Source organism: Sander lucioperca, chromosome 11, assembly GCF_008315115.2.
Source record: "Sander lucioperca isolate FBNREF2018 chromosome 11, SLUC_FBN_1.2, whole genome shotgun sequence".
NCBI classification, from domain to species: Eukaryota; Metazoa; Chordata; class Actinopteri; order Perciformes; family Percidae; genus Sander; species Sander lucioperca.
The window spans coordinates 6,228,257-6,253,291 of NC_050183.1; the positions used below are offsets into that span (position 1 = coordinate 6,228,257).

The following is a 25,035-nucleotide window of genomic DNA, read 5'->3' on the forward strand; positions in this document are numbered from 1 at the left end:
TGATCACAAGTGGACAGCTCTAGGTGCGTGTGTTTCCGGTCTGTAGAATGTGTCTCCAAATGCGTCCTCAGTGACCACTTGTGATCGGATCTCACTTCCCCGCTCTATATGCAAATAAACACGTACATCATTTCCGTTTGCATATAGGCTGGCTGTGTGCGTTTATAATGTCAGTTGTTACTTTGACATACTGTAAATCAAGTGAAAAATGAAAAAGTGCTGCCCACAGTCTGTCCGTGTGCCGACCACAGACTGTAAAAAGGTGGACATAAGGAGAAATACTGACGGGCGAAAGGGACCTGTGCAGGAGAGACAGAGGTTTTTAAAAGTTTCTGTGTGTTCAGCTCTCAGTATGTTTGTTGCTTATAACGGAATCTCTGTGGTTTGAAGTTAAGCTTTATTTTACATTTCATGTTCGCTAGGAGTCGCGTTACATTACTGCTAATGAAGACCCAACATTTTGCTGCCTCATAATAAAAGCATTCAAATACCAAAATAACGGGGGACTTTTATTGTGAAGAACTTATTGGAAAAGAAATCGTTTCACAGCTGCTGCTTTGACCAATCAGTTAACCGTCAACTCTAGACAGCGCTGTGTAGCTCTGGTATTCCGAGACTAATTAATAACAGGAGATGACATAATAGCAGGAAGTTCTGTAGTAATGTCCTACATATTGGTGAATTTGGGGACGTTTTATAAAACTAAAAGTAACATTATTTTCAAGGCAACGTAGCTGCAGAGAGCTCGAGACAGCTGGGGATATAGGAGCAGGCAGCTTTCACTCTCAGTGGTTTCTGTGACATGAGAAATACTTGGAATGAGTACGTAGTTCCACTCACAATTGAGTAGGCGGTCTTTAATGTTGACACAGGTCACATTCCCGTTCTCACTGCTATTAGAATGGGGACACACGCGGCTCAAACCACCTCCAAATGTGTTTTTTGCGATCCAATCTCAATGTGACCTGTGCTTAGAGATGTCCACTTGTGATTTGATCACTCAGGACAGATGTTGATGCCAGTTCAGAACGGTGTCTTAGGCTGAATCTCATTTCTCCCTTTTACCCCTTCCCCTTACCCCTTCCCCTTAGTTTTGCGCATTCACATGAGAGTAAGGGCTATCCCAATTCTCGTTTTGATCGAGGGGTAGGGCTAAGGGGAAGGGGTAGATACCCCTTAAAACCAAGCAAAGTCGCGAGCTTACCTGAAACCGAGGGGTACCCAGAATACACTGCGCACCCGGCAACAATGGCGGCCAGATCAACTAGAGAGTCCCATAAATGTAAGTATCTTCGGCTTAAAGAATTGATTTAAAAATTACAACTTGTCTAAGTCTTGTTTTGTGCTCTACACAGTCCTGTACATATATATTTGCAACCATGTTCTTAATTGAAAAGTTTTTAGAAATCGCTAGTTTGCTACGCTAATGCTAATGCTACATTGCTGATTTGCACAACAGTCCCGCATTTCTCTGCCTTGAATGGACTCCATGCGCGTTTACAGTTTTAACTAAACTCCATTAGCAGCGAATTTCGTCTGATATCAGTGTAGAACACTACTTGCTTTGGAGACATCAATACGTGCTTTACATATACCGTCCTGTATCACACAGGGACGCCGGAGGAAACCCGGCAGCTGATCCACTTTCGGGCTGAAAACGAGCAGAAGTTTCTGCGTTCATGTTGTAGCCATTCATTATTGTATTGATACTGCATTATTGTAATCATGTGCAATTCATTCCTGTTCATGCACCTGTACATTGTTGTTGGTTATGATACAGGACACTAATGAAAGAAATGGGGTTGGAGGGAAAGGTTAGTGGCCAACAGGCATCAGACTGTGGTCTGGAATTTCAGAATAGCTCTTCAAATAGTTTGTTTATGGTCTTGTGTGTCTTTTTTTGTTTTATACAATATTTGAGTGCCTTTTTTATGTGTGTGACATGTACATTGGAATGAGCTTGAGGAAAACTTGAAAGTGACGTATTCTGTCTCCAGCCTCAAGGAAAAATTGCTTATAACATATGATTGATGATTATTCTTTAAATGCTATAGTTTGTGCTGGGATCGTCTGTCTGTTTGTAGTATTTGTCTATGTTAGTTTAAGTATGTCTGTATTTTGTTGTATTTTCTATTGTCTATTTTGTGTTTCTGGTAAATTGAGTTTTTGGATTGTATATTATCTGTTTATTGTTATTGGGCCCCCTCCGAAAAGCTTTTAGTAGCTTAATTTGGGGTTCCCCATTTCACGCGGCTTATATATGATTATTGTACCTTATGAGATTGTGTTTAATGATAAAAAAATGCAAGTTATGGTTCTAATAGTTGATAATGGTTCTGTAATATAATATATTTTTATATAATGTTTTTGCCTGTTATGTTTACTTTATTGGGCAATAAAGACAGCTTTTTGTTAACAAAAAGTATTTCTGAACATCAATGACATTCAAAACAGTGATAACTGAAACAGATATACAACACACCATGCAGTGTGTATAAAAATATTTATTGCAAACAGACCTAAGTATGTATGATGTATGATGACGTAACCGTAACCAAGTGGCGTCTCATTTCATAGGGGTATGTTTTCACCCCTAGCCCTTACCACTCTGTTTCGAGGGACAAGGGCTAGGGGTAAGATGAAGGGGTAGGGGAAGGGGAAAGACAGAGAAATAGGATTCAGCCTTAGCCGCCTTTAGCTTGGCCACTTGCCACTCAGCAAAAGAGTGTGTGTGTGTGTGTGTGTGTGTGTGTGTGTGTGTGTGTGTGTGGTTTTTGAGTGTGTGTCTGCATGTGTACCTGGGAGCCACACTTGAAACTTGACTTGTTTGTTTTGCTCTGTTTATTTAGCTTTGCCCACCCCCTTCTCCTCCTCTCCTGGCCTTCTCATCTGGCCCTCAGCTTATCCACACTGACTGTCCAGTTTCATTTGATAGCATGATAAATAAAACTCTAATGGAAATGTCCAGCTGAGTATTAGGTTATGTTATGTTAACAGCATGGTGATACTGTTTAATGGCAACATACAGGTATTAAAGGAATAGTTTAGCAATTATGAAGCTACAGCCAGGAACCGTTAGCTTTGCTTAGCTTAGCTTAACAACTGAAAACAGGGGATAACACAAAATATAATCTGCACAAAAAAAAACTAAGTGTAAAAACAACAATTTGTGGTATTACGGTGACGGGTTATGTGCGAGGCTATTTCTTGGCCAGGACCAGCGAGTTCCTGGAGTTCTCACAATCTTTTAAATACATAATTTATTTATGTTTCAACAGACTTTGTTCCCATTCTGAGGATATGTCCTGGTACTTTCATGTAAATCTGTTGCCGGGACATAACTATAAAATAAACCAATAAACCTACACACAACTACAAGAATAATATACTGATTTGATTTGTCAAATTCAGACAGCGCTGAAGCGACAGTTGCTCTCTCAACGTAGCTACATGAAGGCGTGAGTATTGTTTTAAGACCAACAAAGAAAATCCAAACCTATCATTTAATACTCCTTTCATAAGATAAAATGTCTTTTGAACATGTGTTCATGGTTTTATACGCTTTCATAGACTGCCGTCACAGGTTAATCACTGCTCACAGAGTACAGCTGTAGCTCCATAGAAATGAAGTCCCAGTTCCTGAGAATTACATACAGTACTGTAAACACCATAAAGTTTCGCTTTCAATTATTCTCACGCTCTCTTTCTCTTGCTCAACCCTCGTGTGCTCTCAGTCTCTCGGTTTTTACAAAAGCTTGGAAGTTAGTTGAATATCTTTTAAACGTGCTAATAACTAAATTAAATTCCCATCCCCAGTAGAGAGCTGGGCAGCCCGACCCATGTTCAACTCTGGTCAGTAGGAGGGTCACAAAGCCATGCCGAATGACGCACGTTGACCCATTTAGATCGACCACCAGGTTCAACCTGTGTGACTGTGACGGTCTGAAAGTGGTACGTGTAATGGAGAGAGGGCATTTTCCCTCTGTGGCTTTTGACACTGGGAGGTGAAGCTGTGCCTCTGTGTGCTGTGTGTGTGAGCCTGAAAACAATCGCAGCAAACAACAAAGTACGTAGGCGCAGGAAAAGTGAACTTTGACCTGAAAAGCTTTCTCTCCTCCTGCTTGTGTGTGTGTGTGTGAGTGTGTGTGTGTGTGTGTGTGTGTGTGTGTGTGTGTGTGTGTGTGTGTGTGTGTGTGTGTGTGTGTGTGTGTGTGTGTGTGTGTGTGTGTAAGCACAGTGCTGGCTGGTGTCTGTGAGGCTGAATGCAGTGTGCCATGCCTCAGGAACAGATAGAGCCTTCTCTAAACAGGAGATTGAATGTTTGCTCCCATTCCCTCTTTCTCTCATCTGTGAATATTACCCCAGCTTCATTTTCTATCTGTAATTTTATCTGTCTTTACTTCATTTGTTAATCGAATCCTTGATCTTGGGTGCTTGCTTTCAAACTAGCAATCTGCCTTTGCATGCGTTGACTAGCCATGTGTCTCTCTTCTTAAATAGAGGACAGTTTCGCCATCTATGAATTCAGCTTTCTTGCTTCTTTTTTATTTATTATTTGCAAATTTAACAAACTCTCCTTGGAAGTGGGTTTCATTTTAACACCATTTAAAAAGGTCCCACCGACAAAACAAACCTTCATCCTTAAAATTGAAAGGCCATTTACTTTGCATAACAGATAAGAGGTGAACTACTACCTTCACCTAAAAACCAAACCAATAAGTCCAAAGACAGCAAAAAGTCAAAGATAGAAAACAACTGCTTTCCATCGTGTTAACCAAACCAGTCCTACCCATGCCATTTTACTCATCCTTAATGCATCATGTGCAAACATGTGGGCGCAGAGGATGTATGCCACATGCCTACACATCCTGTCTGTCTCATTTAAAGTAGGTGTCGGTGATCCATGAACCTCACTGATCTCAGAACTGATAACCTTCCCCTTCTCTTCTAGACGTGTTCCCTTTCTTGCCAATCTGGTATTTCAACACCAGTAGCAAACTTTTATTTATACTTGTGATTTTTGTGAAACAATTCTTTTCATTCCGTTTTCCATAGGGACAGCCATGTGCATGGTCAGCTGCAGAATGGCACGTGTAGGACTGGTCGGAATTCACTGCTCAAAGACATTTCAACTGATTCAGTCCAGATCCTTGTCCACATACACAGACTAACTTGTGATTGAAGGTTTCCAATGTATTGGGGCTTTTGTAAGATCCCTGCATAAAGCATGATCGAAATGCATGTTACACTATACTGCTGTCAAGAGGAATAGCGAGCAACCACCAACATTCAATTAGGCAATAAAGCCACAGTGACTGGTGACAGCTTGTAAAAGCTGGGAAAATTGCAGCCTGAGTGCACTTGACAAAACCGAAAACCTACTACTGGACTGACCTCCACATCCTAGCTACCTACACATATATACAGATATATACCTCTAAATATACAGAAGGCACATGTACACACAAAATACATGTGTGGTCAGATACACACACATACAAAACCAAAATCAGACTGGGCAATTAATGTCAGATCTTATACACTCTCCAGGCTGTTTGGATTGCCAACAAGATACTTAAGGGCTCCGCACAGTTAAACACGACATGTCTTGGTTCACACACACACACACACACACACACACACACACACACACACACACACACACACACAGACAGACAGACAGACAGTGGTTTTCCTGCTTGTAAGGAGCATGTGTAAAATCAGAGGAATGCAGGCTCTCCCTTGGCTCTTACCTAAGGCAACTGGATCTCTGTAAATACACAACAAACAAAAACAACCCCACAGTTTCCACTCACACATAAACTTTAATGACCCATCTAATGTTCCTCCACCCGCACACGTGTGTATGTGTGCATCTAAGTTTGTAAACTGAGTTTTTATTCACAGAAGCTCTAAATAAAGATCCTACAGTTTCCTCACGCCACCACCCAGCATGTGTTTCACTGTATATCACTGCACAAGCACCCAAGGGAAACAACACATTTCTCTTTCTTGAGGTTCACATCTCTCATTCTTTTATCTCATGTGGGGCTGAAACATGCCTGTATAGCAATAAGACGCATAGGTATTAAACTGTTTCAAAACTCACTAATAAGACTAATACTGTCACTATGGTTATTGTTAGAATTGCTGTCACACTAATTATACTGTTTATACTTTAATATGTATATTATTCTGATCTATAACAGCACTGATTTCAGAAAAGCAATAGAGTTTGGCTGCTGTCGGCTTAAAACATGTCTGTGGAAATGTGGAACTGCGGCTCTCCCCTCCAGTGGGGACATGCACTTAACAAACACACACGGTCACTCGCAAGCATTTACAGTAAGTGTATACATATCATCCCTATGTGTAGCCTCCACACACTCCCCCTGCCGCAGGGGCAGACAGCCATTGCATCATGTTCTAGAAATGGCTCCTGCTTTAACACACCGCTCTTGACTAAACTGGAGCCTGTCATGTGACACAGAGCACAGCGTCATACCTGCTCCCCCAGCCTATCCGAAGCAAAGGAGACATGTACAACAGGTTGTTTGGCGTCCTGCGTACCAACTTCTGTTCAGCCTACATTCTTTTTTTTTTTTTAATGGTCAGGGCATTTGTCTTTGAAATCAAGTCCAGGGCTTTTATTTGTCAAACTTCTCCGAATTACACTTATGAACGCTCAACATAGGAGTAAAAAGGTTCACTAAGGAGAATTTATCACATTGGCAAGAGCCCACAGTGAGTATGCATAGAAAGTGGAAAAAAAGGGGGAAAGTGGTGTAACATCCTATCAAATTTTCTAATCAAATGAAAATAATATCCTAAAATGACCACCACTTCTGAATTACACATATTGCTTTAGCTAATGTATAATTCATCATGACCAACGGAATTTTGTACAACCACTCAAAAACATGTCCCAGACAGATGTTTGTTCATCTCCGTTTCTGCACTGCAATCATCTAAATTCTACCTTTAACCCCCTTAAGAGACCTTTGGAGCTCTCTTAAAAAAATTAGTAAGAAGTTCTGATGAATAGCTTCTGATGAATAGCTGAATAGCTACATTTGAATTTCTGAGCTCTTAATTGTATCATCAGAAACTTTTAACCTAACCATTACACATTGTGTGTGTGTGTGTGTGTGTGTGTGTGTGTGTGTGTGTGTGTGTGTGTGTGTGTGGTCCCTTGCATTTGGTCTTGGACATTGCCAGGAGATGGGAGTATGTAAATTAATCACCTATACTGTAACTAGGGATGCACATTTTAAGCAGTTTCATTAACAGATTGATTCACATTAATAATCAATAATCAGCTTAAATCCAAACGTGAAAAAGTGAGTGTGAGAGTGTGTGTGTGTGTGTGTGTGTGTGTGTGTGTGTGTGTGTGTGACAAAGACTGAGACACAATAAGAGACATTTCCTGTACTACTTTCCCGACAGTGAGACCTGGCATTTTATGTGGGCTGCAACACTCAATGTTAAAGTATAGACATGGTTGTTTTGCTTTGAATGCTAGCCTGTCAGACACAGAGACAGAAGAAAAAAAAAAAACAATACAAGCTATAATCGCCTTCAAAAAATAATAAGCATTCTCTCTGTGTGTCTTACAATAGAAGCCATTCTCTATGTTTATGGTAGGAGGGGAAGACTGACTGACTGACTGGCCGACATACTGGCAGCTGGCTGCAGCACCAAGCAAACCTGAAGCTCTTCTTTACTAAAAGGAGAGAAAATCTGTACAATGTTTAACAAACAAGTGTACTATCAACTCTGTTGCTCTAACACTCTCTCTGTCATGGCTTTGTTTCCCATAATGCCTACCTTTGAGCTTGCAGTTCCCTTGCTTAACACAGAGTCATTTCACAGATCAAGCGGATCCTGAGCCTATAATTACAGATCACTTGCCCACAATGCTCCTGTCAATGAATGCTAATCAGAGGGAGTCCACAACCCCTGGCTGCTGATATTAGGAGCAACCCTCCGCATCATAAAAATCATTATATGAACCATTTGGAATGAAAACATCAGTCGTCTCAATTGATTTCTGGGAGGAAAAAAATCTCCAGTGCATATTCTAATTGTGTCTCAATGGACCACTTTACAATGAGCAGCGTGATGGATTCTGGAAAGGTGTTATACTATCATGTCTGCACACAACGGGTATTCAATATGGAGATTTTTCCACTGCTTCATACATAAATGTTTAGTCTTTTTTTAATTTGGCGAGAATCTGGCTGGTTTAAACACCTGACAACGATAAACTTTCTAATCAAAAGTTAAAGAAATTGGACAAAAATGCTGGGGATGCATACAGGAAGTATAATAATGCCATGGATATTGTAAGTTAGCTGTGGGCTACAACTTGAGCCCTGTTTTTTGCTTTCAATTACTTTCCTTTTTGTCAAATTGGAACCATTAAAGTATGCCAAATCAGGTATTAGCAGTTTCTGTTTGCAATGTACTCATGGATGTATTGAATACATTATCACTGGGTTACTTTGATAACAAAGAAAACTTAAAAACATGTATCTTAGGCAAGTTCTTGAGTTATAAGGAGGGTCTTTTTTCTATTACTTCTAAGCAGATTTATGGATAATGATATCCTCAAAGTGCAAACCACACTTAATTTTAAACATATGGGAGCCTATGAGGGGGGAAAAAAAAAACATACGCTCTCCACTGTTGTAAGCACATTCAAACACATACACTTACTTCTCTGGCAATGGTTCTGTGACCAGCATCGTCCCCTGAAGTGTCCGTTGATGGTGTTCTGTGGGCAGATGGTCTGACCTTGGGCTGTGCCGGGACACACATCTCCACACTCTCTGTCATTCTTATTGGCTACGATGAAGTTGTCCTCCACCGTATCCAGGATCTTGGACCAGTCCAGGGTGGCCAGGTAACACAGGTCTGGATTCTTCTCGATCCTCACTGCGCCCCGGGTGATATTCATGAGGCTGTGGAGGCCCACCTCCTTCAGCTGCAGCATCTCATAAATCACAAGAGCGTAGTTGAAGAAGAGGTTGTTTCCGCGGACCACCGTCAGGTTGGGGAAGAGATCGCTGAGGGTCTCCAGGCCGTAGACTCTGAACAGCAGCACATAGTCGGTCACCACTCGCAGCTTTGGGTAGCTGAGACCCCGGAAGTCCTCGGTCTTGGTCTTAAACATGAGCAGAATCTTCAGGTGGCCCTCGATGATGGTACAGTTCTCCAACGACTGGAGGTTGGTCACATTGTTCCGGATGTCCTTGTTCTGGCAGACTGGAAGGATATGGAAGGAGGGAGATGTGAGAAACAGTAATAAGCCTAAAACACAAGTCTTTTAAAATAATGAATCCAAGTATTTTTGATTTTAAAACACTTTTACATTAGACACCTTGTTCCGGAGACCAGAGCAGATCAGCAAATGTTTATTTACACTCAGCTGTCAGTTTATTAGGAACCCCTCCCGAAAACAAATGCAATTTAATAAAAAAAAAAAGGTTCTGTTTTTGTTGAAATTATTCTCTCTCTCTCTCTCTCTCTCTCTCTCTCTCTCTCTCTCTCTCTCTCTCTCTCTCTCTCTCTCTCTCTCTCTCTCTCTCTCTCTCTCTCTCTCTCTCTCTCTCTCTCTCTCTCTCTCTCTCTCTCTCTCTCTCTCTCTCTCTCTGAGAATTCATTAGGGGGCTGTTACTTAAGGAGATGTACAGAGAGAAAAGGCATTCTGCTGTTTGCTACAAATAATAAGATGCACACTTCCAATGTATTCCTCAGAAATTGAAAGAAAATGATTAGGTAGGAGTGAAGAAAATAGATATAGAACATTGTTCTATATCCATGTTGAAGAATGCCTCATAATTTAAATAATATTAGACAGGTGTTACAATGACAACATTATGACAACATTCTATTCTTAGGAAGCTAAATAAATTTCATTTAATCTTGTACAAAAAAAAACAGGTTTACAAAGTTACTAACACAAAGCGACAATACTGCTAACGTGACATATTGTCAAAGCCGTGCAACCATTTCCTCCAAATTATAGCTTTCTTAGAATTGTCCTTAACAAAGAAGGTCAGGGATGGTCATACAGGTGGAATGTTTTTTGTACCAGATCACCCAGGCTTGACCGTCAACATCTAATCATACAAAGTGTCAGCTCATGTGAACAGATTTGCTGTTTAAAGTGGAAGAGATGATTAACTGCTTGATAAGGTGACGCGACAGATAATGTTTGAACATGGTGTTAAAATGAGAGGATACATTTGCATAAATTCTGCAGTGTTGAAACACCCATTTACACTCAGTGACCATACTCATTAACTACACTGGTAGTGGTGAGACATAATACTAATTTGACTTAACCATGCATGGACCATATCAACCATAATACCATAACTGCCAAAAACATATGGTTATGGTCAATAACCCAGATGTGAGAAGATTGGATTTAAATGCAGTTTGTTAAGGAAACATAAGAGGCTTGTTTCCACTACGAGAAACAAACATTAGGCTACTTCTCTCCGTCATTCATTGGATTACGTTTGCATGAGAGAGAGAACGACAAAAGAATGCCTTGTAGGAAACTAATCACATTCAAAATTAGACCCATTTTGTTAACCAAATGTGAATATCTGTCATGGATACAAGTTCAATTTGTAAAAACTAAAATATTGAAAAGGGGCCTGGTGATTGTGCATGTAGGGTACACAATCGATTGGATCACAGAAGTGATCCAATGGATGTGTCTTCTATGTGCCTTCCATGCATCTAAATGGTGTGAACCCCATCTGCTCACCACCTTTCGCTATGTTCCCCATTTTTACGCTTAATCCCCCACTACCACTTTGCACACACACACAACAACAAAATCAATCACACTACAACATGCATCTTAAAATAGAAGCAAAAATCTAAATTCATTGCAGTGGACTACTTGGTTCCATTGAGTTGTTATTGACCGTCATCATTTCCCAGGTGTAAGCTACCTATTAACTTCCCATTCTGTTAATGGTTAGTGAGACAAACATGTCAACAGTCAAGGTACAAACTCTGACCGGCAGCACATCAATGTCTTATAATGGAAAGGAGCCAATAAAGCCTGTTATCACTACACTGCCAAATAAAACCATGCTGTTTACTACAACAGCCCTATTCCAAAACAATGCAGCAAAGTTTTGACTGATCAAGGGTAATCTGTCAATATCTTTCAAAACCAGCAGGAGTTCTGTAATAAAGTGATACAATAAATTATAAATAAATTACAGTTTAATATCAAATAAAGCCCTTCTCACTTCTAGTTAGACAGTCTATTTTTGACACAAACATGAAAAGTTAACATTCATTCATTAATTGACAACTAGGTCAGACAGCAACACGCGGGCACAAGATCATTATTGTCCGTCGTTCACCGTGTAATGAAATGACTTCCATCAATCAAAAACATTTAAATGGGAGTATTTAAATGTATCCACATTAGTGTGAACATGGCCAAAGCCAGCTCAACTTTACACACACCTGCAGCCAGATTTGCCAGCAGCCAAAAGCAACTCATAAAATGATAAATCAATTTCAGCTGTTGAGCATCTCATCAGATAAGGCAGAGTTTGAAACAACAGCAGCTACTCATTCACACAAGCTAGCCACTTTGCCCTGGCCGCACCCTCTTTATTAGACACATACTATCAGAAACCAAAACACTTCTTCCTCCACTATGTGGCAGTTGGTGTTATTACCAGTGATAACAGCAACCTTACACCTCTCTGCCCTCCTGCCTTATCTCCTGGACACATCACACAGGCCTACAAGCCACCCACTCGCTGTCAGTCTGCAGCACTAACCGGATACCTATTGTGCAACACGACAACATAACAAACTACGTTATGCAACACCAACAGGGCCAGGGTGCAACTAACCTCTGCCCATAATGATCTTCAAGAAAACACCAAGAGGACACACACATGACCTTTTCACATAGATGTATTTTTCTAACTGCAGGTAAGAAATATGTTATGGGGTCTTTCTCTTCACACAGCATGCTAACAGGCTAGCACATATCTATGTCTCTTGCTGGAGAAGCTTTATTGACACAAAGAAATGTTAGTAGGCCATGAGGGGAAGCAGTACAGTGCTGCTGGGAGCTCCCTCTGCAAAATGGAGTCTTGTTTTCGACTGACAGGAACGAGAGAGAGAAGGGGAAGGAGTGAGGGGAGGGGGGGAGGGAGGGTTGGGGGCGCGGGCGTGGGTCATCGGGGGCAGATGGGGAAGAGGGGAGGAGAAGGAAGGAGAGTAAAGGAGTGGAGGAAGGGTTGTTATGTAGTCAGGGGTTGGCTGCGAGAGCCACTGTGTCTTTAAAATAATGAGCTATCTCCTCCCTCTCTCCTCCCAGGTTTAGAAGCATGGGGACACAGGAGAGGCAAAGAGCGCGAATAGGGAGATTGAGTCAGAGGGAGATGGGTCGCGGGCAAAAGAAGGGGAAGAAGATGAAGGGGTGAAGGGGGGCAGGGAAATGATGGGAGGGGAGTGAGAGGGGTGAAAGTGTAACCTGAGCCCAGGCAGGAACGCAGGGTGACGTAAGGGACTTGCAGGACGGTTGGTGATCACATGCATGAATGGAAGGCCGCTATGGACCACTGTTACATGACAAGCAACACACACACACACACACACACACACACACACACACACGGGAGAGAGGAGGGGGGAGAGTTTGCTACCTACTGGCCACAAACAACAATGTTCAACTACAACATAAAACACTCAACAAACTGAGCTTATGACTGGATGTGTGAAAGGAGAACATGAGACAAAAACAGGGAGAGAGAAATGGCATGAAAAAGGAAGACACCTGCTGCACAATTTTTTCATTTTTTTTGTCATCTAAAGAAAGAAAAAAGACACAAAGACTATACTGTGAACTGCTGTTTTAATTTACTTTGTGACTAAACAGACTAAACAGCACGTCATATAAAAAAAAAAACCTGGCAGATCTTGTGTGGGCAGGGGTTATGGTGGACAATGACTGTGACCCCCCTAAAGCCCACCCTCCCACTGAGGACCACCCATAAGCAGACAGCTTGGTGCTCTCACTGGCCAATCAGCCACTAATGAGCCAGGAAGGAAGGGGGGGGGGACAAGGTCTGTATCGGAGCAGAGAATGGAATAAGAGAGCGTCGACTGGGACTTCCGGAATGCAGCGGGCGAAGTAGACGTGTGCGCAGCTCGCTCCCACAACCAAGCTTTTCATTTACCTTTTTATGCTAGCCCTTTGTCATTCTACTCTTTTGCATCAGGTTTTAAAACAAGTGTTGACCATACTGGCAACTTCGCAATGTCCAAACTTAAGAGCAAACCAGACAAGAGCAATCCTTCGTCGTCATTGGCTAGCATTAGCATGGCAGAGATTAGCTCACTACTGGAGGAACATAGAATGGCGCTTGCTGCTGACTTTAAATCATCGTTTGATTCACTGACTTCCACACTGGACACTACACACCAAGGTCGCAGACCATGGGCAACGAATTTCTTTATTGGAAGAAAATGCCACAGACACTGATCACCGCCTCCAACAAGTGGAGAAAGTGTGCTCTGCCATGCAACGTGAGAACACGTCTCTTAGGACCAAGTGGCTGACCTGGAGGGTCGCAGCAGACAGCAAAACATAAGACTAATCGGCCTACCTGAGGGCACTGAAAGCACTCATCCGTCTGCTTTCTTCTCCCAACTACTTGTGGACGTCTTTGGCACGGAGGTGCTTGGCTCTCTCCCTGAGCGAGACCGAGCTCATAGAAGCCTTGCACCCAAACCTGCTCCAGATGGGCGACCACGACCTGTCATCATACGGTTCCACCGTTTTCAAATCAAGGAACTGGTTATACCCAAGGCTCGCAAACGAGGTGAGCTGCTCTATAATGGCCACAAGATCCGCCTCTATGATGACTACAGCCCGGACCTGTTGAAACAGCGTCGGGGGTCAGCCCAAAAAGCACGTCGGCCCACTGGGAAAGTGCCCGGTATGCCAGATGGCCAGCCCGCTCTTGGCTAAGGGTATGAACTCTCCTGTCAAACACAACAAGTGTTTAACCATCTTACACATTTAAACACTAAAATAGCCTTTTTACAAGAGACTCACCTTATGCCATCAAATCACCTTAAGCTCCGGAGGGGGTGGGTGGGCCAACTCTACCACTCCTCATTCTCAAGTAAGGTCCAGGGGATTGCAATTCTTATTCACAAATCAGTGCCGTTCTCCGTGACCAAAGTGGCATCTGACACGAATGGGCGCTATGTCATCGTCACAGGTAAAATACGAGGAAATAGCCTGACTTTGGCAAACGTGTATGGCCCAAACTGGGACACGATAATCGATACGATTTTCGAGAACTTTTTTTTTCCCTCTTTCTCTGACTTGAATGCTCACCAACTCCTCCTTGGTGGTGATTTTAATTGCTGTCTTGACCCTTCGCTTGATCGATCGTCCAATAAGCCCTCTGTTCTATCCAAATCATCAAAAATAATTCAATTGTTTATGGAGAAATATGCAGTCACAGATGCCTGGCACTTTCTCAATCCTGGTATGAGACAGTTTTCTTTCTTCTCCCCTGTCCATGGACCATTCTACAGCATTGATTACTTTCTCATTGATCGCAAACTGCTCCCATCTGTCAGTTCATGCTCCTACAACCCCATTGTGATATCAGACCATGCAACAGTGGTTGTTGACAGCTCTCTTCCTGGTAGATCTGTGTCACGTTCCCCCTGGCGCTTCAGTTCTTTATTGCTTTCTGACCCAAACTTTGTTATGACTCTTACTGATCGCACTGATCTTTTCATTTCTATTAATTTAAACCCAGATACATCAGCAGCGGCCATCTGGGAGGCATGCAAAGCCTACCTGCAAGGAGAGGTAATATCTTACTCTGCTTATCAGAAAAAGATCACCTCTGAGAAAAGTACTAGCCTCGCTAGAGATATATCAGAACGTCAGTCAAAATGTGTGGTTTCTAAAGAATTACTCGTGAAAAAGGCTGAATTCAACGTCAGAATCACTGTTGAAATCACGTCATAACTAACCGACAAGCATCTTCATCACAACATATTACTCAGATAAGTACTACTAATGGGACAACTATTAATTCACAGGTAATCGACAAGCTTTTCAGAGACTTCTATGCCATGTTATACACCCCTGAATGTGTAGCTGATGAGACACAGTATGAACAATTTTTCAACTCCTTAGAGATTCCTTCTATTGACAGTGCAGCGTCATCTAGACTTGATGAACCCTTTACGATTGGTGAACTTAGAAGCGCTTTAATGCTGATGCAGAGTGGTAAATGCCCAGGCCCTGACGGTCTCCAGGCTGAATTTTATAAGATCAGATCAATTAGCTCCAATTTTACTGAACATGTTTAATGAGTCTATGCAAAATGGCATACTTCCCACCATATTGTGGATCTCTATCGGAGAAATGTGGGCCATCCACCCGCCTTCCCTGTCTGTTTGACACTTAATTTGGCAGCAGGAATGAGAAGAGGAGGAGGAGGGGTGTCAGACAAACAGAAACAGCAGAGGAAAAAGCTTGGAGATGGAGCGAGGTGAATGAGTTTAAGTCCTCGATAGGAGATTAACAATTTTGAGGAAATGCATCCTCAGAAATGTCCCTTCTCTTAATAACAAGTCTAAAAAGACACCATCTAGACATTTGTCTCTATGTGCTGCTTGAATAGTTATGAGGTCTTCTTTTCACACATTCGTGCTGTAACAGTAACTGAATAAATTGCCCAAACTGTTCGAGTGAAGGCCAGCGCTTCTGTTGTTCACACAAGCAATGCCTGCATGTTATTTTACACTTGGGATGCTTGAATGTTATTTTATTATGATGTGACCATTCAAACACCACCATCAATACTGGTCCATCCTCCATACACAGACAATAGAGCATAATGCAATATGCCAGAACAGGATAGTGCTTAATGACAACACTGATATTTATATTAGTCGGAATTAAAAAAAACAAAAAAAACAACAATTCTTCTTTGAGTATTTTTTATTTTTGTAACATTAAAAGTTATACACCAAACTCTACATAAGACCTTCAGTCTGCTCTAAGAATGACTGTGATTGCTCTTTTGTTGTGCTGGATGAATGCATGTGAAATCATTTACCCAATTGTAATTAAATAAGGCCAGTATTAGGCCGGTATTTATTAAAAGGAACTGACGGTTTACTTTTAGAATTGGTCAAGAAAAGTGAATTTTGATTTTCATTGATGATGTTGATTGATGTTTTCATTTTCTATCAATCAGTAAAATGGTTCCTTAGTTTACGATGGTGCGTCTAACTTGCCTTATTACATTGCAATGTACGCATGTGACTACAGCACATGTGTACATTGCCAGGTTGATGCTGAAACGATATATTGTTCAGCCCTAAATTGAAGCAGCATTAATGTTACCACATCTTATGAAGTCCAGTTGCTGTAACTGACATTGACTATGATATTGTGGCATAAGCTCCTTATTCACACAACCCTTTAGGAGCAAAATGGAGGTAAATAGTAATAGTGTAGGCTGCATATGTAAAAACACCCTGAGCATATACAGTGTGAGTACTATATAGTGACACAGTATATGTCCAGGCATGAAAACGGGTCAGGGGTGAAAAAGGTGAGAAGGATATTACCCCTCTAGGGGGGTCCGGGGGCATGCTCCCCCGGAAGAAAATTTAAAATATTCCATAGAGCATCAATCTGATGCATTTTGAGATGCATTTTTTGCCAACCTGGGGAGAGCTGATGAAACTTAACTTCAGCCATGAGCAGGGCTTAAAGTAAAACTGAGCCTGAAACTTTTTAAAGTTAATTTGACTGGCAAACCAATTAGTCCTTCTGACATTACACAATAATAAGTCATCATTTTTAAAAACTAAAAAGTTTTGGATACATTTTTACTTCTTCCAACCATATGTTAAATTAAGAGTCAATGTAGATTTACATATTGCAATAATATCATAATCCTACAATGAATCATTGTGAAAACAAAACTTTCTAGATGTTGTGTTACTTTGGCCAGGTCATCATCAAAAAAGCGAATTAGTACATTCATGATTTTGTCCATGTTGATATTTGCTGCTTTATTTACATTTATTAAAAACTTTGCATTGTTTAGCTTTTCATATAGCTAGACGTCTAAACTCTGGGACAAGGCCGTTATGTTTAAATACCTGCCATGCTGATTCCAAACAGACAGCTTTGTCAAGGCAGTTTGGGCTTCAGATCGCTTTTACACAATGGCCATCGTTAATGACAAATCATGTTCCGCTATCAACGTGCACACACATATTGTTTGTATCACGGTCGGGCAGTGAAGGAACAGTCGCAGTGGTAGCGGTAGCTGTCGTTGCCGGTAACTTACTCGTATGACAAGAGTGCACGGACCGAAGCTTTGTGACTAGCATCTAATGACTAGCAATCACTTTCTTACCGCTGTTGCCGTACAGTATCTTCCTTCAACATGCGCTGCAGAAGCAAGCACCCGGCTCCCTCAATTTGAGGCAAAGTGCTAAACAGCTTACCGTCTCCACCCTTTACCTCTTGTCCTCTATTCATGCCCAGCTCCATTTGTTTTTAACTACTTTCTCAACTAAAGCTGTATCTACATGCTCCAAGTTTGATAAACTTTGCCTCTGTCGGTACACGATCCGTTCTGCCTGCACGATCCGTTCTGCACATGCGCAAGATAATACTGTTTTACCTATCCATACGACCTGCACGATCTGTTCCACGCTAGCCTATGGCTAGCCTCCACCGGGAAGCTAACGTTAGTTTAGCTAACAGCTAATTCGGCTAACCGCTAGCTGACAGCTAGATTCAGTCTAAAATAACGTTAACTCAAACGTAATGGGAAAAGCAGGCTACAGCTAAATTAAGACTTCACAGTAATAACAATAAAGACAAGTATTGAGTGATTGTATTTTAAATGAGCACAAGTAAAGTAGAACTGATGTAACAGCTGTTATATATGTCAACGTTTATTTTCAAGTTTTATTTTGAGGGTCTTTTAAAGTTATTACATGCTGTCTCAGCTAGCAGTTAGCCGAATTAGCTGTTAGCTAAACTAACGTTAGCTTGGCTGTCGACCGGAAGCGTGGAACAGATCGTGCAGTGTCGTAAATCCTCGTACAACCGCGCATGCGCGAACATTTTGCGCATGTGCAGAACGGATCGTGCAGGCAGAACGGATCGTGTACCGACAGCCTCCATTTTTTTTGCCGCGTTACCACGGAGACCACACCGGCACCGCACTCTCGCATTTCGGCAAAGACCCGCCCTACTTTGCATCTGATTGGCTAGCACTCGATTCATTGGTAGGTGGAAGTTCGATGATTGGTTAAATCCTGCACTCGCGCTTCCTTCTGGCACGCGCACCTGTTCGCAGTTCACTGAATCCTTATGCAGTTTGCTTGCAACAGTGTGATCATCCGTGTAACCTCCCTCCTTTTACTTTCCTTGCAGATATTGCTTAGATCATAGGAATATTGGCCAGGACGGTTCTAAATCATAAGTATTGTTTGTAATGAATGTGACCAAAAAAGCAAACATTTTTCCAATTGGTACTAATTCTGTTACTCTAAAGACAGCGGAAATATTGGCAAATTTAACTCCAACTCCCTGCAATTTTAGCACGTCATCATATGTCTCTTTTTCACATCTTTACTCCCTCTCCCTGTCAAAAATGAAGTGGAATTAGCACAGAATAAGATCACCATAAGTGCCGTTCAAGAATTACTTGAGCATGACCGGTGCAACTGAGGTCATACCGATGTTAGTGGCTATCTCTGACAGAAACTGCCATCTCCAGTATTCAGTGAGCAACCACAGCTGCAGCCTCGGTTATAGTGTAGCTACAATTTCAGACAGATTCTTCTTTTATTTTTAGAGTTGTGCTCCCTGCAGAGAATTTAATATGCATTAACTAACAGTAGCTGGCTGGTTAGCCCAGTGCTTGCTGGCAGTGAGAAAGTGGATCACACTGGCAGTTTTAGAAGGTGAGAGTGAAGCCCCCTGTGGCCTGGGGACCAGCCTGCCTCTGCCTTTGACTGTAGCAGAGGGCAGCCGCATGTTAGCTTAGCATGAAACCGGACCTGTCTAGCATTAAACCAGGTGGCAGCTAACTCTGGACTGTGAGAAGTTTCCCCTCTCTGTCAGCTTAGACGCACGTTGCCCCTGATGAGGTGATCTGCTGATTATAGATTTGTCAACAGCTCAGTTGCTGAACAAACCCCAGGAGTGAGAATATGCGGCCACAGTGCCAAGTGGATTGCAAGTGGAAAAATGCATTTGTTTGTTAATATAGCTGTGGAAAGTCCTGAGAGGTAAAGCCAGCTCCCTGTGTGCCCACTGCCAAGCTGTGGCTTCTACAGGGAAAAATGATCCTGAGAAATTGCATGAAAGGCATTTTGATTAACATGTACCAACTTGTACCTCCAAAACAAAGAGAGTTGAGGACCAAAATAGCAGTACGTGAGCCAGGGAAAGACAGAGAGGGGGGCAGTTTGAAGAGTGGAAATAATCTCAGAGTGCCATTAAATCAAAAAATATGTTTAAGAAGAAATCTTCAGTTAACAATAAGAGGGGACAATGACCAAGTGATACGACAAGCGAGGGTAGCAAACAATCGTGACTGACCTGTACTTCCACATTTGAGGGCATCACATAAAGGTGGGGGTGCTTGGGAAGGGAGACGGAGCAGAGAGAGAGGGAGTGTGTGGGTCGGAGCACCTGTTCCTCCATTGCCTCAGTTTCCTATTGAGGAGCATGGCAAGGGGAGCTGGCCTAGCCTATTTATATACAACGCTGGGTCCTGTTACAGCTGTGGCACAGGGCCAGGCTGTGGCATATTGAAGCGGGTAGAAAAGAGCAACATGCAGGCCCTGCACTGTCAGATGGCTGGCCAAGAAAAGGGAAGCCTAAATCAGATCACACTGGTGACTTTGGCTCGCCTCCTTCTATCTACCTTCCGGAACTGGCAAAGGAGAGAGGAAGGGAGGGATGGTGGAAGAAAGGCAATGATGGCCTTAGACAGAGGGAGACAAAGAGACAGAATATAAACGGAGAGAAAGAATGAGGAAGAGAACAAGGTGTGTGTGTGTGTGTGTGTGTGTGTGTGTGTGTGTGTGTGTGTGTGTGTGTGTGTGTGTGTGTGACAGTGACACTTGTCTTTGTTTTTAAAGACAAGTGTCACTGTCACTTGTCTTTAAAAACAATGACTCACTATTTTCTACTTCCACCGAGCTTGGTTCAACCAAGGCTGCTGAGAGAGAGCAGAGGAAAGGACAGGTGTAGGAGCAAAGTGGAGGAAAAGAGGGTTGAAGAAACAAGAGCAGAATGTGTGTGGACGGCCCTGTTTGAAATAGTATATAATAGGCCATGCAGTTGCTGAATCGGTCTTCATTTCAGATCGACAAAGGTCAGTTTAAAAGATTTTCGTCAGATTTTGACACACGCTCATCCCGCTTGCCATTTCCAGGTGAGTCCCGACTGCTCCAACTGAGCATGTCAGGTCGGCTAAAATGAAGGCCGACAGCTCCTCCAATGGACAACGGCACGGAACACACCGAACAGACTCGAGTCACTGACAGCTCGATGGTGTTTTTTGCCTCCAACGGCACCTTCCAGGCAGCTAACTCTAACCTTAACCCTAAACATAACCATTGCCGCGCTGCCTGGGAGGAGACGTTGGAGGCAAAAAACACCAAAGACCTCACTGACCTCGCCAGACTGTCCAACGGCCGATTATCGGCCCGGTGTGTAGCTGCCTTTAGAGTGACAGAGTACCTGATAGGAACTGATCCCTGGAGCCAATGTCCACCAACCTAAACACCAAATATCCACTGCTTGGACATGCGTAGTCTGACAGTGAAAAAGGTCTCATTTCCATACCGTATGTAAGATTGATATGAGATAAGATGACTGAGACGCTAAGGTATTTTTCAGCCGCCACTTTCACAATCAAAAACAACAAACAAAAAATGTGCCCATATTTTACAAGAAAATACAAATACATTTTATCTAGCAACCTTGCAGATTGCTAGCCTGTCTCTAGATCTCCAGTGTACTGTTGCACCCCTGCTCTGACTCCATACTCAAAACCAGCAAACAAAGGCCAAGAATTTAAAATCATCAATCCATATGTTAAGCAGATAAGATGTTTATTGTCTTTGTATGCAATGTTTTTCCTTATTGCCCAGTTCCTCATTCCATTTCCAGCCTTTTCTCCTTCCCTCTGCCTCATATGCTTCTGCAACACAGCATAGTGAAATGTGAATATGTATATAGTGAAATGAAAGGATTTAAAATGCAGAGCGTTGATGCAAACTGCATCTGCAACTACATGGAACCTGACAGATATACAATAACAGAGATCTACAGATCTTTCCACTTAATTCCATGACTGATTGTAACCAACATGTTCCCCGTCTAAAAAATGATTGGACAGCTGGTAATACACAAACCAAGGAAAGAAAAATCTGAGAAATTCTGACCACGCCTTACAAAACAGCTAAACCAGGTGGTGCTCCAAACAAATAAAAGCATGTTGGGGGGGAGCAGCATTCCTGACATAGTCGAAGCATTTGGGAACAGACAGAGGAGGAAACAAGAGCAGGTAATCAAGTGCAGGCTGGACTGTGCTGAAGATATACTGAAGTGCAAGACAGACCAGACAAAAAACACACACACACACACACACACACACACACACACACACACACACACACACACACACACACACACACACACACACCCACACCAGAGTGAGTAATACAAAAAACATCCGATGTTCCTTTTTATTGTCCCACGTTAGTGAGTTAAGCGCAGAGCAGTGTCTTGGTGTGGTGAGCTTCGGCCTGAGAGGGAGGCAGCCAGGGCTCGGTTCCCCTGCTCGACTTGCAGCCACACGGCAGCAGCTGCAGGGCCCGGCCCCACCAACGCTCTAACCCACAAACCAGATCTACACATGAGGCTGGACGAGCTACGCCTGCCTGATGGATCTGCCAAATAGGCTTCTTCAAACTCTGTATGGCTTTCTTTCTTCTTCCAAATCGGCCTGTCTGCCTGCTTGAGATCTCTATGGTTGAACAATGGCTGTGAAGCTACATTTCCAATCCTAACCTGCTTCCTGTAGTGCTGCAGTTTGTGCCACTCAGCATTCAGACTGAAACGGAAAAAGAAGAAAGGGAGAGTACGAGAGCTTTGATGGGACAGCTGCCCAGGCTGTAGCTCAACATGCTAACTCTTTTTTTTGACACAGTAGTTTTTACCTCCAGCTAAAACAGTTTAGGGGTTTAGTGGAGGTATTCCCTGTGTGGTGAATGGACGAATGAGCTCATCCCGAGCATGGCAAATCCTATTGATTTGACTGAAATGCTGCAAGGCTGCCAACCCCGAACCAGAGCAGAATCCAAAATTTGATGCAAATGAAGAAAAACACCCAGAGGAGGAAATAATTTGATTCTAACTGCCTTGAAATGAGACTCTGATTGTTTGTGTATATATGAATGTGTGTGTGTAAGGACTATAAAGAGAAGTGAGGAGACACAATAACAAGCACAGGAGATGGGAAAGCATAAAAGAGATGAACAAGAAAAAAACAAGACGGAACATGAGTGTTGTAGAAAGCAAAGTGGTACAGGAGCAAACAGAGAGACAGGGAAAGAGTTGACAAACCAAGACAGAAAAGTGGGAGATCAGAGGGGAGGCTGGCGGGATGGAGAGGCCAGGTCAGTTTAATGGCCCGTTTGTCTGCACTGTTAGACCACCAGCTCTCACTGGCTGCTGCAGGAAACACACACACACACACACACACACACACCTTTTCCATTGCTCAGGTCTGTGCCTACAGCTTCAGTGCCTCCTTCCATCAAGTCCAAGTCCAAGTCCAACTGAAATTAAATTGTATTTTTGTCTGTTACAGCATAGATGTCTGCTCTGTAAATCACTGGTCCTGTGTTCTTCTTTTCGAAAAAGAAATCTGATATTTAACGGGAGAAAGAAAACTATTTTTAATATTTTTTGGTTCTCCCTAGTTTTGCATTCAATAGAATAATGTGAATTATTTGTCTACATAGACAAATATCTTGCTCCATTACAGCCAATCTAATCTGTTTTTGTTACTCTCTGCCTTGTAACACCACTTTCTTACTGACTTGATATCATTACACATGAAGCAGCAAAGCACTGTTCACATTATCTATAAACATTTAGTTGTAGATTTTTGATTGTGGGCAAATATCGCCTCCGCCTGCTGTTTGTTTTTCCACAAAACCCCTTTGCAGATTCCCAAAGACTTTCAATCATTGCCCTCCTCTTTTGGTTTTCCTGTACAGGACATCCACGGGCATGCTAGGCATGGACGGAATACTGACGTCATGTTAACGTTCAAAAGACCCCCCAGCCAACAAATCATCTGCTGTTCCTAGTCTCTGACAGACAAGTCCCTGGAGGGGAGGGCCTGTGGCCACAGCGGTATTGTAAAATGACTTCCATTCATTACGCTGTCATTTAACAGCAAGGCATGATTCAATATGGGCCCCCTTTAACTGTAAGTGAATTAGGAATGCTTGATGCAGACTCGTAAACTAGGCGCAAGCTCTATATCTCTCCGTTCCTTTTCACTCCGTCTTGGCATGAGTCCGTCCAGTGTTTTCTCCCAGATGAAGGCTAGAGTATCAGCGTTGCCACAATGGGACACTCCTTTCACTCCAGTCTGTCCTTAAGTGTCTGTTTTCCTCACTTTCTTCAAGAGCAAGACGCCTAATGGCCAGTTAAACATTGATACAGCAACAAAATGCACGTGATGCGCACACACACACACACACACACACAAAAGCATGTGTCAACAACTATACAATGACATTAAAAAGAAAAAAATAGGTCTGACCTGAATGCTTGAAAGCCTAATGTTTTGCCATAACTGATGCTTACGTGTCTACTCAAATGCTTTGTTGATTTCTTGCCCAGAACACACACACACACACCACGAGAAATTTTCTAATTTGCTTGACTGAGAATATCTGTCAATCCGCTGTAGACTTTGATCTTTGCTAATGATTTCCCAAACTGTAAATTGCATTGCAGCCGTTTCAGAAAAACACTGTCAATTTCTGTTAGCCTATCAAAATCAGTTTGTCATTTGTGAAATGGTTGATTGGTCAAGCACAAATCTGAGTGAGCTGAACTCAACTGATTCGCACTAAATGTTTCCCAGTTTTAACAAAAACTGAGCCTGAGAGATGTATTCTGGCGTGTGCCAGGCTATTAGTGGGTACGTTATTACATGTATCACTGCCAAGGATTAAACAAAAGCTACTGACAATAGATACAATCTCCCAAAACGCAGAAACAAACCAGTTAATAAAAATCAGTTAACGGTCAATAAAAAACAACAACAAAAAAATCATACAAGCATATATTCTGTAATTAAAAGATCACATGTATTCCTTGGCCAGTGGTTTTGTGAGGCACGGCCAGATTCTTACCCATCTGGTTTCATGACTACAGTGGGTGAAAGGGTGCAGAGGTGGAAGGAGCCATACAGTGGGCACGGAAATGAATTGAGAAGGAAGGTGCACTGTATACCCTCTTTCTGTTAAACAGGTGGTTTCTATCCCCCCCGGAGTGCAGTGTTGCTGGAGGTAATCAACACTGCAGTTTGCCAGTGCAGGACTTCTGTAGAAAGCTGTGATCAAGTAATATTACGGATCAATTTCAACACTTTTATAACTGTTATTGTAGCGAGTGTGGGACCCAAGCAGGACTAACTCTCATCAGTTATTGACAGACTCTGAGATTCAGTGAGTTACTCCCACATAGCACAGGACACATACTGATTGGCGAGATGCCCTGATTTGATTACAGGTGTTGGGAGTGAATTGTTGAAACAATAAGGGTACAGCGCTCAGGGGGTCGAGAGAGGCAAAATCAGCCATGATTGTATCGCCACTGGCAACATTCAAAACCACACAGCAGCACCTCAATAATCTGCCACTATA

The 25,035-nt window shown here is 42.5% G+C and overlaps 1 protein-coding gene across 2 annotated transcripts in view; it reads right to left on the reverse strand.

Annotated features, from left to right (window-relative positions):
* Window positions 1–25,035, reverse strand: part of insrb (insulin receptor b) — an 85,595-nt gene that overhangs the window by 51,794 nt on the left and 8,766 nt on the right. For both annotated transcript variants that reach the window (XM_031307127.2, XM_036007287.1), the window contains one exon: window positions 8,719–9,267. In XM_031307127.2, coding sequence (XP_031162987.1) covers window positions 8,719–9,267 — 549 coding nt within the window. The remainder of the gene's footprint in view (window positions 1–8,718; window positions 9,268–25,035) is intronic.